This window comes from Larimichthys crocea, chromosome III (assembly GCF_000972845.2).
Source record: "Larimichthys crocea isolate SSNF chromosome III, L_crocea_2.0, whole genome shotgun sequence".
NCBI classification, from domain to species: Eukaryota; Metazoa; Chordata; class Actinopteri; family Sciaenidae; genus Larimichthys; species Larimichthys crocea.
The window spans coordinates 21,986,929-22,003,072 of NC_040013.1; the positions used below are offsets into that span (position 1 = coordinate 21,986,929).

The 16,144-nt window shown below is 41.4% G+C and overlaps 1 protein-coding gene across 1 annotated transcript in view; it reads right to left on the minus strand.

The window, feature by feature from the left end:
• Window positions 1–16,144, minus strand: part of srbd1 (S1 RNA binding domain 1) — a 52,746-nt gene that overhangs the window by 32,824 nt on the left and 3,778 nt on the right. Inside the window, exons 6-14 of the mRNA XM_027278266.1 lie at window positions 15,981–16,098; window positions 15,733–15,871; window positions 15,436–15,532; window positions 15,063–15,267; window positions 9,623–9,726; window positions 8,797–8,904; window positions 8,469–8,626; window positions 8,090–8,186; window positions 7,857–7,964 (exon numbers count right to left, since the gene is read on the minus strand). Coding sequence (XP_027134067.1) covers window positions 7,857–7,964; window positions 8,090–8,186; window positions 8,469–8,626; window positions 8,797–8,904; window positions 9,623–9,726; window positions 15,063–15,267; window positions 15,436–15,532; window positions 15,733–15,871; window positions 15,981–16,098 — 1,134 coding nt within the window. The remainder of the gene's footprint in view (window positions 1–7,856; window positions 7,965–8,089; window positions 8,187–8,468; window positions 8,627–8,796; window positions 8,905–9,622; window positions 9,727–15,062; window positions 15,268–15,435; window positions 15,533–15,732; window positions 15,872–15,980; window positions 16,099–16,144) is intronic.

Below are 16,144 nucleotides of genomic sequence, written 5' to 3' on the forward strand. Positions count from 1 at the left end.
ACCCTTGAGCCTGACACACACACACTCCTCCTGCTGTCCCTCAAGTAACATTGGAAGAGATGGATACACACTTTGATACCTCATTACAGCCTTTTGGCTCAGCCCTAATCTTAATTAAAAACAGCTCATCAGATCAGCCAGAAAAGGCAACGGGGCAATAATATCACCAACTGATCTGATACACAGGACAAAAAGTTGGAGGGAGGGGGGGAGCTGAGACAGACTGAATTTGTTGAGAAGAGATTTTCAAGTGACAACGGCAGTTTTGCAAGAACTGCAAGCACTCCTGAATTTAAAATATATAGATATGTACTTAAATGTAAGATTGATGTTAGGTCTGAAGTAACTGCTGTATTTCTAGGCCAATGGACACAATATGGAAATATGTAAGAAGATTCTTACGAGGGTCCGGAGCCTTAAGCTTGTTTTATGGATCTGAATCATCTGAAGTAGATGTTAAAAAATTGGATCAATACAATTTGTTTAAGATTTCAAGGCTCAAGGCTTGGAAACAACATGTCAAGAGTTTTCTTATAAAGTCATAATTAATTTAACTGTTTATATATTTTCCTTTACATCATAAATACCTTAGAAATATTGGTATGCATGAAAGTTGCTGATATTCACAAATAAAATAACTAAAATGTCAATAAAATGCTATGTATTATTTATACACATCTACACAATAAAATGTTTTGCTCGTTTAGTCCCTCAGCGGGATTGAATACAAGGAAGCTGAAGCACAAAATTCAAGTTGGCTTTCAAGTCAGACACACACACACCTATATAATGACTATAATCTGTCACTTTCTTTGTCCACAACACAGATTGTGTTCAGGATACTTGGATTGGCCTTATTTTTCTAATTTAGAAGGAGCTGTGATGTCACATATTACCAGATCAAAATATATTCAAACACACACACAAAAAAAAAACACACACACACACACATAAGTTTCTCTGTCCCGGCTGCTCAAACAGCTTGGGTCCATTGTTCAGTCAGCTGCAAAGCTTGACCTCAGGGAGGTAAATTGAGGGACGCACCATCTCTCCATCTCCCACAGACAGACAGCCGCACACACACACACACACACACACACACACACACACACACGTCGGGTCTGAAGACGATGACATTTTTCACAGAGAAAAGCGTCCAAATGGCAGGTGTCAGGGGCCGTCAGTCTCTAGTGAGGCGCTAGAAGGCAGGCGGGCACACACACACACACACACACACACACACACACACACACACACACACACACACACACACACACACACACACACACACACACACACACACACACACACACACTCCAACTGCCAGTGTGAGGTACGTCTGAAAAGAGCAAAGCCTCACAGACACTCATGTCAATCTGGTAGCAGCAAAGGCCTGCACTTGTGTCACGCACAATCTCATACACACCAGCATGCACACCACCCAAATCACAAATACACACATGGGCATGTCACACAGACCAGTCACACATGTTTGTCACACGCAGGACCATCGCAGGGAACACTGGAAGCCTAGGGGAGGATGGCATGGAGGGCGGGTGGAAGGAGGAAAGGAAGAAGAAGAAGGGACAGAGGCTGACCACCAGCGAGGCATGGTGGGAGGAGAGAGGCAGCTGTGGGTGATATGGATGAAGCTGGCAGATGATCACTGTCCACCACTTTCGAATGCCAAAGGTCTTAAGCCTGACACCACTTCGACTACCAATGATGAGCTACACAAGCACAAATATACCTTTTCAAACAAAACATTATGAGATTGAAATAGTGGTCAAACAGAGTCTGAGAAGTCTAGAGGTTTTTATCCATCACTGGTCTATTTAGTAGTTCCTCCGTCCACCTTTCCTTTTTCATTTGTTTTTATGGCTGACACGAATTATGTAGGTCCTCTGTGACATACAGTACATCTTGCTCAAATAAGATTAAGAAAACAAATTGAAATTTAAAGGATATTTATGTATGTAACAAGTTTAAGTCCTAACTTTTCTATGTACCGATGGGTTTATTTTCCTCTTCTGAAATGAAGATACACCCCTCAGCCAGGCTGAGGCCTCTAAATCCATCTGTCCCCATGCCACTCCTTCTACCCAACCTTGAAAACCTTTGGTGAGGCTTGAGTGCCTGAATCTCACTCAGTCATGGTCGGTCCTGCCACTGTATGTTCATCACTCACCCAGCTTGGCCCTGGGAGCACGCCTGGATACAGGACATGACAGGGGATACACATTCACACACTGTCATAAATACAGTCTACACCACTGTCTTCCAGGTCCATCAGCTAGCCAGTAATAATGATCTCATCCCACCAGGAGTGAGCTGGAGGGCAAGGCGGTCAAGGACTTATTGTACGAACCGATGATGGCCTACTATCAGCTACTGAGCACGCCATGAGGCAAAAGCTACGTGCATGTTTCTTTATGATGCAGCACATTAAAATCAGATTGCATAATTTCATGTAGTTCACTTCAAATCTGATCAATTTCACAGAAATATATTGTATCTCACTGGGTAACTCATTCAAGGCAAACACAAACGCTGACTTGGAGACCCTCAAGGAAGCGTTAGTGTGTTTATGAAAAAGAGTAAGAGGGTCGGTCGACTTATTGCCTTCAGGAATGGCAGAGCATGTGGTCAAGAAACTGGATGTTGTTTTAGTTTGCCTTCAGCTGTGGTCTGTGTGTGTGTGTGTCTGTGTGTGTGTGTCTGTGTATGTATCATCACCATTGCCCAAAGATTTCCCTAACCTTACCCCACATATTTCTTACCCTTTGATATCATTCAAATCAGCTTGTTACGGCCAAAAACTGTCAAGCACAAAGCCTCAAACACACATATTAAAATATCAAAAAGTATTATAGAAGTCAAATATAAAACATGATGACAGTAACACTCTATAGTCTCATCTGTACAACTTAGTCAAAAATCAAAGTGTTTCTTCAACACTCCTGCTGCAACTGGAAAAAGGAAGCGGTTATCGTCTTCACTCTGACGGACAGATACGCACATATTTGACAACAAGAGCAGGTTTGCTTAGTAAAGTACAGACACTGACAGATGTTGTCAGCAGCATACAACACAGTTTGTACAACCTAGGTAAGATTAAGGATTAAACCCAACCCATTTCAGAAATGGTGATATGACAGTAAAGAGCTGTCGACAGGTTGATCTCTGTGAGCTACTACAATTTGTAGGATCTTTGCAAAAGTACAAAAATTGCATCTCAAGTGTTGAAAGATCAGGACTCACTGTAGGTGTTTGTGCATGTGTGTGTGTGTGTGTCTATGTATGTGTGGTGTGTGCCTTCCCTACCAATCAGCTCCTCTCACAAAAAATCCAGAAACACCAGCTGATGAGGGTGAGACGGACCACTGCGCGTCACACTGCAAACCACGCACACACACGCAGACATCTGTCTGGCCGGTGCTGAGCACTCTTATGAGTTCTGACAAAGCCTGCATGCTCTACCAGTCAGTGCTAAAACACAATGACAGACAGGGTCATGCTGCAGTGGCCTGTCAAGGAGCCAGAAAGACACATACACACACACATACACACACACACACACACACAGACACACACCACACACAGACAACAGCGGGCAGTGTTCTAGCTATGAGCAGGTGTTAATGACAATAATCAAGTAGGCGATAATCAGGAGATATAAATAAACAAATATTTATCGCGTAGACTCCATATACATACATACATACATACAGGTTTAAACCTACAACTTTACTTAAGTCAGAAATGTGGAGTTTTGTTTTCTAAACTAATATGTCACAAACTGACGTCCAGCAGGAGGTCTTGAAATTATTGGGACACAGCTGTATGACAAATAACCTAATGTGCTTTCAGTGGGGGCCATCACAGGCACAGACAAACCTTGTCAGCTAAATAATACCCCATGCTGTATAATGTCCTGCAGGATGCTGGTCATTCACAGAGGCATTGTTCAAGCTTAATCACGGTTGTGGTTACTTTGTTGTAAATCTAATGGAGGATGAAGAGTCGAATCTGGTGATTTATTCCTCACTTAGCAAAGACAACAGTGAAGGGGGGGATAAAGGACTATTGCATTTGATCTGTTGAAAAGCTGTCACGCTTTACGCTGTGGCTACACAGGTTACTGTAGTAAACTACTTTTCTTATCAGAAAATGTTCATGTAAAATGTTTTCGTTACATTGTTTTCAATTACAGCAGACCTGTTTGGTTGATCCTCAAAATCTACGCCATGTGTACACAATATAATCTTTTCTGTAGTTTTTCCTCTGATATAAAATTCCATTTGAGTATTTATTTTAGGAAAATAATGAGTGAACCTGAGCCTGTGATCATATCTAGTAAAATCCAAGACAAGCATATATACTAAATAGAGTTGGTTTTAGAATTACTTTGTCAAACAAATGTTTATAGCAATATACCTGATATCAGCTGTCAATTAGAGCGGGGAAAAAATTTAAACGATTAGTCGAACAGAAAACTAATCATCCACCAAATAAATAATCAAATAATCGTTTCATTGCGCATATTTTCTCGTTCAAGTCCCTCGAATGTGAGAATTTGTTACTTTTCTAAAAGCAAGATAGTTATTCATTTATCAAAAGACAAAATACAAAATGAATTGATAAGAACAATAAACTTCTGCCAATATCCAACAGCCTGAGTGATGTTACCAAAAAAAGAAATCTGCATGATACTCTATGTGTTTATACAGGCATGGAGAAAGATTTGGATAAATGATTCAGCTGGACACGCACCAGACATCCTTTTATACACATTTACACCTTTTCCTCCACCTAAACGACACTACTTAGACATACACACACGAAGATATACACAAGTGTGCCCTTGTTTGTCTTTAGAAAAGGAAAAAAAAAAAAAAAAAAATCACACTCCTTACAAACTATGGGCGAGGTGACTCAGTGAGTACGATGAGTCTACTCAAACAGGACTGAGGCACTAAAAACTGCATACACACATGAACACACACACACACACACACACAGAAGAAATACAAGTGAAGATGTCCCGCAGGCTGCCATTTCTGGCTGTCATTCCAGCTGAGCACTGAAGCAGAAGGACAGAGAGAGAGAGAGAGAGAGAGGTGGGCGGAGAAGAAAGGGTGGAGAAGAAAAGTGGGGGTGGTGGCACAATGAAGGCTCACAGGGAGACAGGAAGCAGATGGTGCAAATGAGGCTGTGGTCTTTAATGAACTACTGCACTGAGGAGAGGAGAGGAGAGGAGAGGAGACTTCTGCCAAAACTTTTTTTTTAAATCTTTCAGCACTCACTGGCACTCACTGGCAATGTCACATTTCAATGGCTGACCCCACCTACCAAGGTAATGATGTTAAAAACTCCAGTCTGGTCAAATAACACAATGTAGACAAAATATATTCTCTCTCTCCTGCTCACACTCTCTATTTCACTCACGCATTTTTGTGAATTTTTCTTTCTGAGCCAAGACACATCTTTCCAAATGCACAGCTGCTTTCTTTCATTAGCTGATGATGACCAAAAAAAACAACAAAAGAAAAGCCAAAGAAACACGAACGGTAGAGAAGGTAGAGATGGAGAGCGTCTGTGACTTTGTAAATATACTGAAAAAGACAGAACGGTATGTGCAAGTCGGTGCAGTGTAAGGTCACACGCGGGCTGCCTCAAAGACTTCCTACACTGGTCGATCAACTTGGGTATAAGGTCAGCTAACAAAGGCGTTCACATATAGAAAACGTACAAAGTCACAAAGTATACACAAATCTGGGTTAATTAATTCTACTGTGGACATTCACAGCAAGTACCAAGACCCCTTGCTGTTCCTGATGCTACATAACTATCCTCCGTCATTGCCATCATCCTTGTTGCCGTAGTAATGAGGTTTTCCTAATGGCAGGTCAGGGTCAGCTGTGGGTCAGTCAGCAGGGGAGGCCCTCGTGGTTAGTAACAACCATCACTCCTTGAGGCCATGAGGATCTTTCCCTGCCCAACCATCATCATCTATCCAGGGATAGTTTGGTCAGAATTAGTACATTAAAGGCCAGCATCCACCCAGATATCTTTAATAATGAAAATAAACTATAATAATAATAATGTAACTCTAACCCAACAGATGATTGATTAAAGTGCTTAAAATGTACGCCCCTAAATGTCAAATTAATAGCTGCTTTTCATCATACTGACAACAGGACACTAGTTATATTTGTGTTTTAGCTACTTGAGCTCAGTGGACTTACAATAGAGCTGAAATTTCATTTGTGCAAAGAAATCCCACCCAGGTATCACGTATATCCCACAGTGTGTGTGAGACTGACGTGCAAAGTGGGCCCATACCCCCAGAGTCTTACATTTCAAAGACATAGGTCAGGCAGAACACCACCTCAGCATTACGACTGTGAGTAGTTACTGAAAGACCAGCAGTTAGACTTTGCAGGGCATTTTTTTAAAAGCACATTTATTTGATCAAGCTTTTATGGAGGAAATGTCTGAAGAGGGCAGATGATAGAAACGAAGAAAGAGGCGAGGAAGGAGGGAGAGAACAGAAAAGGGGAGCGAAGAAGGAATACAGATGAAGATGGAGGGAGGAGGAGGAGGAGGAAAGATTTCACTTTGACATCTATGTTTCTGAGCCTCCGTCAGCCACGGTCCAAAGAAACCAAAGCGAGGCATAAGACCAGACGACTCCAGGGCGATATCATCGAGATAACAACAACCATACTTCTATGGCCAACGTCAAAATAACAGCTCTTTGCTCTTCCAAAGTTCATGCACTAGCAAAAACCTTTATTCCACAAACCATATTAAGGCAAAGGCAGACCATTTACACATGTGTTATGTTCTGCAAAAATATAGTTAATCATATCAGGTGATATAGGACATTCAGCCAGCACCACATCAAACAGAAGTCCAACATTCTTATGTGTTGTGAGAAGTACGAATGCCATTAACTCCAGTAAAAGAATGAACAAGAGAGACATTATATCAAGATGTGAAATTCTGCTGCTCTGGAGGTGCTCAAGTCTGAGAAAAAAAAAAAAAAAAACGTCTGTCATGAAAATAATCAAGTGGAAGTTAACTTAATAAACGGCCCACTTTGACCGTTTCTGTTCTTGCAAATAGACAGAAATTGGAACTTTATAGAGAAAAAAAATGTGGGCTATTACACCAAAAGGTATGACCTCTGAAGTGTGCATGAACTCAAAGATACTGAGAAAACTCTCATGTGCTGACACACACACACACACACACACACACACACACACACACACAGCTCAGAATCATTCTAGGCTGTGGTCCCAACGCTAACCTCAAGTCAACAAACACACATGGAACTCAGCAGAGAGAGAAAGAGACGGAGCAAGGAGAGGCCAGTGGTTATTATGCTTGGACCGAGGATCTGTGCTGTTGTATTCTGAAGTGTGGACTGGGCCTGGTTACAGACACAGTGCGGACCACAAAACGTCTCTTTAATTGGACAGAAGTGAAACACAGTCCAGATGGCTTTAATAGATAATATTCGCTTGAGGGACACATTCCAATTTGTCTTTCACTCCATCTGTGTCCAGCTCTCTCGCTCTCACACATTTCCCCTCCTCTGTCCTTTACTTGCTCACATTGCTTTGCTAACCCTTTTTTTATTCGCCCGGGCCTTTTCCTCTCCACACATTTAACTTTCACCATTTCTGGGGTGAGACCATCATGTCTTATTCATCATCACCATCATTCCTGACTTCATTGACAACCACAGTCTTCCCTATTAATCCGTATTCAATACCCATTTATTCCTAGTCAGGGTCATAGACAAGTGGGGCCTGTTCTGGCATGCACTGGATCAAAGACCTTACCAGTAGGACACGTCCAGGGGGTGACAATAGCGCCTAGAGATGAGGTCAGCGAAGAAGGACTCGGTCTCACGACATGCTGTCCCGTTGCCAATGACAACTCTCGTACACCTAGTATGGACAAGAGGAAGAGGAGAAGGACGATGAAGATTAGGAAAGGTTTAAACTCACACCGTACTGTTCGCTACACTGTATTTAACTCAACTCCAACAGTGAGCAGACACAAGCGGTAGTACCCATATTTCATCATGAGGTGGCGCAGTTTGTCTGCTTCTCGCTGCTGGTTTGAATTACCGGTATGCAGGTACACAACATCGGTATGGAGAATCTGACCTGTGAGCAGAGAGATGAAGACAAAAAAAAGGTGTGAAAATACAATGTCGCTGATAAAGTATTACGATGACAAGAGAGGGAGATCGAGAGACAAAGCTAAAGGGTCTCTACTGTATACTGTCTAATGAGGCAGCAATGCCCTTAATGAATATGCAGTTGCATGTGAAAGAGCAGATCATCCTTGAATATGTGACTGCTGATGAAATACAACAAGATAAGAGGATATGTAATATAAATGTGTCTAATAAAGTGAATACTGACACACACCATGTTGTCACTTACCGGTGGGGGAGAGAACTGCCAGCTTGCAGCCATGTCTAAAGCCAGGGTCCACCCCCATGATGACACAGCCCCTGACTGGACACATCAGCAAGCGCTGCCGGAGATTGCGCACAAACATGGCGATCGACTCCTTCTCTGCTGCACTTGTCAGCTTAGTCCTAAAGAGAGGGAATGCGGGATAGAGACAGAGAAAGACGGGAAAAGAGGAGAGGAGGTTAGTTATATAGCAAAGGTAAAAATAAAGAGAAGGGGAAAAAAGGGAATTTGGGCACAGTGTAAATTAATAAGTAATTATTAAAAGGGGATTTAACAGTCACACTTAAAATACCTGTAACTCCTGGTGAGGAAAGGCAGAATAAGCCTTTTAAAAGAGTCTTCTACTGCATTCCTGATGATCACATGATGCTCCTCTCTTGCAAACGTCCTCGGCTTCCATCTGCATTAAAACGGTGGGTTTTTATACAAGTCATTTACACTGATAATATCGTTCTATTAAAGTAAATGGGACTTCCTCTGGTGTGCAAACTAAACTCCATCCATCTCAGGAGGAAACACGTCACTCATCTGAACCCCACGCACATTAAAAGAAGAAATAGTTTTTATCATATTTCCACCCAGCCAGAGCGTTCTGTTGCACATCTGGTGTTAACAGAGCATTCCTTTCGAACAAATAGGACAAACTCGAGATTAAATATGAAATGCAATAGTTGACTGGGAATATATGTCAGCAAAGGTCTGCTTCAATTTCGTACATTTCTTTTATTTTATATTTCAAATCCAACAAAATCATGCAGCAGTCCAAATACATGTGTATTTGGACTGCTGAGTGTTCTATCCAGATACGCTTCTCTTTTTTTTAATCACACTTCTTCAAACTATACTTTATGAAAAGAAAAATAAATAAATACATTCGAAATCCTTTGAGTTTATGCTCAACTCATCTATTTCTCAAGACTAAATCTTCCCTGAAGAAACCTTCATATTTATCTTGTAAGCCAGTTAATGTTCAGTATTCCTGCGCCAATCGGGTATCATTTCACTATAAATCCTTTAATACCAATATCTAATGTGTGTGTCTGCAAGCCTGACTGCTTCTCTGTGTATGTGTATGTGTATGTGTATGTGTGTGTGTGCGTGTGTATTGCGTTTCTGACCTGTTGTTAATGCACCACCTGGTGAAGTCACTCTTTACCCTGTCGGGAATATTCATCTTCACTGTCAAAATCTTCAGACTCTCCCCTCGGTTAATAGCCAGGGTCTGTACACATACATGCACAAGGACACAAGCATACAACACAAAACACACACACACACACTTTGTTTAATGCAATACAATAACCTGTATAAACCGTGCACACAGTTGCATATGAACAACACAGAGGAAAGATGCGCTCTCCTCCCAAAATATCACAATCTCTTCAGGTAACACACTAAAAAGCAGCAGTCCAAATCCACACTGTAGATTACTTAGTAGTTGTTGGTGCCAAATTTAAGTCATTTTTATAATCTTTATATCTAGATTTATATTAGTTGTGTTTGCTTATGCAACTGTAAAACAAAATTAAAAAAGGAACCCATTCCAATTAGCTAAAATTTAATTTAAACTCAACAACAAAGGTCGTTTACACAACTACAAGCATAAAAAATGCAAAATGTGACAGATATTTTCTGAGTGTCTTGTTTTCATTTGGCAGCACCTTGGAATTATGGACAAATTTAAGCAAATATTCTGAATTAAAAACATAATTTGTGCACATAGGGCTTAGTTTGTGACAAAGTTATCGTATAAATGACATGTATGTATAAAAACCACAGGCAACCAGAGCTCTACACAAAAGCACAAAAACAAAATCTTTTCACTCTCCACACATATGCGTGTAAAAGTGATGAGCCTTGGAGTATATCCTGTGGCCAAGCCTGTTGTGTTGTGTGCTGGTCCCCCCCTCAGAGGAATTGTTACATGCTGTTAAGCAAACAGTAGTAAGTGTCTGACCTTTTCAGTGGGGAACCTTTAGCCCACCACAGAACAGGGCCAAGAAACAAGACGTCAATCTGGAAACCAAGCGGAAGAAGCAAGCTGACAAATGCCACCACTACGCCACCATCAGCGGTGAGACCGCGAGGCCTTACCCCCCCCTCACATACATACCCACACACGTGGTGCCACAACCATTACCGCTCAGCAGCATCCTCAGATGTGCTGCACCCATATGCAACACACACACAAATAAAAACTACAAAACACAGCGGAGGCAAGAATTAATGCAGTGAGCTGGGTTGATTTATGATTAAAAGTTAAGATTTCTCTTCCGTTGGCATGTTTCTGCCCTGGGCTGCAGCACTGACGGTGATGACATTTCTCAAACGATCTTCATCAAAGCGCTGACGCTGAACTTGCTGCTGAAGGAAGGGGGCAAAACAGTTTCTTTCTGAATCTGCTGAACATCTGGGAAAAGCCCATGAGTGCAATTAAAGTAGTTAACACAAAGCCGCCTTCTTCTCAAGCTTTGACATTTAATCTTTTTTAAGAAAGGTTTGTGTAATGAAGAATGACATGCATTACAAGATGATTCCTACGCTTCCTACGCCTAGAACGCTGTTTGCTTGTTGAATGTAGGCTTGAACAAGCATTTAAAATTAAATGAGCATCGTCGACTAAAAATAAGAAATGAAAAAGTGTTTAACCAATGTCGACTGTTTTCAGAAAATCAAGGCACAATAATGCATGGATAACACACAATTTAAATGATCTTTGTACATCTAACCCTGACCCAAACTTTTGCTTCTTGGCATCTAATAATTAAACTACCAAAAAAAACGTTCTTTCTTTGCCTAATTGTGGCCAATGCTGCTGAAATTCAACCGAAATTCAAAATATCTGACCGTCTCCAACAGTTGTGTGATCTGTGCCCTTGCTTTAAAGCTGTCCACTGAAAAATAACCTAGTGTCTGTCTGTACTTCTCTCAGTTTCTGCCCGGGTTGCGTCACTCGTGGGAGACAGAAGGTGATCTGAAAGGATGGGTGATCTGAGACGGAGTGAGAAGCGTGTGTTTGTGCGTCAGATGGACCACGAGTGACATGTGGAGTACTGGCCAAACTCTGACAAGACCAGACAGAATGTCTTCCCTAGATGCCCCTTTATCCTTCCACCAGCCCCCAAGGGAGGGCAGTCAGCCAACGACTGTCTTCTCTCTATCTGTCTCCATCTCTCTCTCACCATTTCTTTAGAGGAATACTATCATCAACACATCTATCCATCCGACATATCAAGGATAAACAAACAGATACACACAGACCGACTCACACTGATTCACAGCAGACCTGTCTGGCACACGTGTACTGCATAAGAGTCGTAGCTCCCGGCAGATTTAATGTATTTCTAAAATAAAAAGGGCTTAGTTGTACTAGTGCAAGAGTGTTAAAAAGAAAATAATGTTCCTGAAAAACAATGAAATTATAGCTGGTGAAGCACATGGAATGTAAGGTCCGTTTAGTGAATATTATTCTTTCGACAGCAAGATTCCAGATAAACATTGACTCTCTAAATATCAGGGCAGATCAGTCATCAGAAGCGATGATGGTCCAGCATGATACACTCATCTTTTATACAAACATAGCGGTTTCTCGGGGAGAACTCTGTACTCCTTCGGCCCATTTTACACTCTCTTGTTCTGTCCAAAAACAAACACGGCACAGAGTCCGACAGCCGTTGATGGAACAAAAAACTTCAGGTCAGAAAGAAAAAGAAAAGAGAAAAAAGCTTTTCAGCTGGCACTCATAGTATTTTATAGTTTAAACATGGCTGCACATTCAACATTTCATTATTTATTTCTTCATCTTAGTTGTGAATATTTAATATTACTAACAGTACAAATTAGAAGTACTATGCTAAAAATATGAACACTTAATGTTGAGCTGAAATGAAAAAGAAGTGACTGAAATAATATCTTTGAACTGAAAACATTATTGACAAATCAGTTATGTATTGCACCAGTGTACTGCAAGAAGCAATATCGAGTTATCCTCTGAGGAAACTTGAAGTATTAAGACCAACACACACATCCACACATAAAAACAAAAAGTGTTGGGGGTATGTGGGTGATGGTGTAAATAAACTTGTTTTTCTCCACCTGTCCATCAAGACAAAGTGTTTAATTGATGAAACAGTTCCATTTACCAAATCTCTTCTGCAGGCGAGCCCCGGACTTGGCGCACTAAACTACCATTTGATCACAACGCAAATCGCATTAAAAATACCCCACTGCACAATCAACAAATCTGCCCTGGCATACTCGAGAGCGTACCAGCTGCTAATAGCTATAAGGTAGCTATGAGGTACCCTCCGAAGAAGGCCTCAAATCAAATCTGACGGAATTAAATCTGAGCTAAGCATCTCAACCAGATACGTCAAAGGGCTTATGCTTTAAGACATACTGAATCCCAGAGCTTTCTATGCACCAACTTGATGAATTCGTGAAACTTTACGTCATTCCATAAAGACATACAGGGATGGCGGACCTATTACATCCCAATAGAAAACACTTTTTAGGCTACTGATCAACTACTCAATCAACATAAAATTAATCTATAATCACTTGATCGTTTTCAATCATTTCACAAGTATAAATTCATTCTCAGGTTTCGGTTTCTAAATTGGTAGAACTTGCAGATTTTTCTCTGTCTTCAGGTTTTCAGGACAGTTGGACAAAACAAGCAATCTGATGACTGATTTTATAGACCAAACAATTAATAAGAAATAATTGACAGATTCAATTTACAATGAGAATTAGCATTAGTTGGGTATGTTTGCAGCAAAAACTGTTACTGCTGTCTTCATACCATGTTTCATTATATGTCAGTCTAATTGATAAAAAAAATGGCAATACTTCAATTCAAATTGTATGAATCTAGGATGTAATGTCTTGTCTTGTCTGCTTTATTTAGGGTGTCAACTTTCATGTTAACTGTACCAACTCTAACCTTTCCCTGTCGCTTCCTCATCCTTTTCCTTTAACAAACTGGGGCTAAATAAAATGTGCTAAAGCAAAAACGGGCAAGTGTGTGCTCACACACATGCCTCCTGTCAAAACACATCTCCCACCTGCTCCCCCTTCCCCCACGACTTGACGGCTAGAAAAGGTTCATTTTAGCCGCAATCCGACAGCTAGCAGGGTCGCAGCAGCCTGTGGATTAACGCTCCGTGAAGGGGGAGGCGCGTGAGTGGATTGAAGGGTTGAGGTTTAGTCAGAGAGAGGGAGGGTGGCAGATCAGAGTGGAGCAAGAAGAAGAAGAAGTGACGGACGCACCTCAACCATCGCTCATCTGTTCATTCTCTCCCTCCCTTTCCCACCCCCACTCCCTCTCCCCTTCTCGCCGTCCGCCCATGCGCCCAGCAGCAGTAGCTGTCACTACAGGAGAGAGCCTGTCAATCAAAGATTCCTAATCCAATGGCATGTCGGCAGGGGACATGTCACATATGTTAAGGAGAGAGAATGAGGGGACTTGCAGGGTGTGCTTGTGTGTGAGCAAGAGTGTGTGTTGCCTGCATGCATGTGTATGTGATTGTATGACTGTAGGGCAGAGTGCTGTTGCCAGAGAGTGTGGTGTGGCAGAGAGGAAGCAGGTGATGGAAGCTGTGGTGACACATGAAGCCCGGGACCAACTCTGAGTAACCCACTAGTCACTAGAGGGACCGAGGGGGAGCAGAGGAGGCAGAGCAGGGCACAGGAGGGGTAAATATGGAGGCGCAGACAAGGCTAACTGCGACTGACGTGGCCAGCATTAAGAAGCGGCACACGTGAAGCAGACACAAATGACACAAACACAAACGGATGGTGGGCATTTTATGTGCGTATCAGGCAAGTCGAAACACAAAACATAGGTTTAAATTACGTTTAGTATGGCTCAGTGCTGTTTTTTTCCCATGTTCATTTCATATGTATTTTATTTTTTCAGTAGGATGTAAAATGGCTAAAGTGTCAGCAAGTGCGTTTTCCAAACTGAGGAAAATGTCGCACTTTCTTTTTGTTGTTTGGCTGATGAGGACCAAATGTTGTGTAATATATTTAATAACATTAAAACACTTTTTTAAATAATGTTTCTGAGTTTAAGAATGATTGCTATAAAGCCCAACACACCACAGTTCTCTCATGCTTAACAACCAGTTAACATTTCTTGGTTAATATGAGTGAATACATATTTTTTAAAATCACATATTTCGACCTGTGTCACACTAGAATAGACTCCAAATATTCTGAAAGCAAAATAAATGTATAGATGTATATGTCTTTACCTGTTAATGCACTAGGTGGAACTTTTTATGTCCTTTTAAAGTCCCTTGTATATGCAGATTTTAGATTTCTTCCTCAAGTATCTGTATTTGTTCCAACTAATGTTTACATGTTGAATGATACAGAAACTTTACAACTCTTTTAGAGTTTCATTTTCTGGTGACTCTATAGGTAGCAATAGCTCGAGGGTTGGGAAAAACATTCATGTCAAGAACACCAGAGCAAACCCAGAAGCTCAGAGAGGAAATACATAAGGGAGGAAGGATATGCTCTGGTATATGATCATAATATTAGTCTTGGTACCTGATGGGGCTGGATGCGCTGCACGTTACAGGTGAACTCAGAGTAGAGCTGGAACTTGTCAAGGTCCTTGCTTTTGTTTTGATGGGCCCCGGGTTTGCTGTGGCCTTGGACAGACTGTCCAGACTGTCCAGACTTTCCTTTTCCTTTTTCCTTCAGTGCTGACTTGGACACAGAAGACTGGATGGTCACAAAGTTGTTCTCACACCTGACAAAGCAAGAAGGAAACACAGAGGGAAAGAAAGTATTATTATCATCGTCATTGTTTTGAGTATATGAAGTCTAGGCCCAATAAGAATTAAAAACACACCACTGTAATTTAAAATCAAACATGAGAAAACATTAGAAACGTTGCATGTTACGGACACGTCCTCACAATGTTTTCACGTGGGTGAGTGTCTCAGGGTCTTTAGCGATCATATCAGCCAAGATATGCTCCACACCTGTAGCCACTTCTTTCACCGACGAAAGACCTGACACACACAAACACACACATGAATGCTGTAAAAAGCAGAACTCTTGTGGACTTTTTATATATGTGTGATGTTTATTAACTAGTGACAGAAATGTCTTCAAACATCTATTAAATAAAAAAAGAAAAGGCCACAGACCAGGGAATTCTTGTCCAAGGAATGTATTTATTTAAAGACATAACCGAATGTTTATGTCTTACCTTCAGTACCAGACTTCACAAATGCATTTAAATCCAGAGTGTGTGGTGCGTCCATCAGTGCAGAGGCAGCCACCTCCAGGCCGAGTGCCTTGGCTCTGCGAGCCTTCGTCAGCTTACTGCCTTTCTTATAGGGAGAATACTACGGACAAGGAAAGCAAAGTTGAGATAATTGGCAAGGAGTGGAGCTCAAAACATACATTTAAATGATATATTGTTACTTTAGCACAAAATTTTGATTTGATTCTGACCACATGATCCAGTTCATCAGCTGATCTGCAGCTCCTCAGGTTTTGTTCTAGCTCAGGTGTTAACACCCCGTCCTTCTTCATGGTCTGAACCACAGACTGGGTCTTTTTGGCTAGAGTACTGAAGAAACACACACGCACAGATTACATACAGTGAAAACACACAC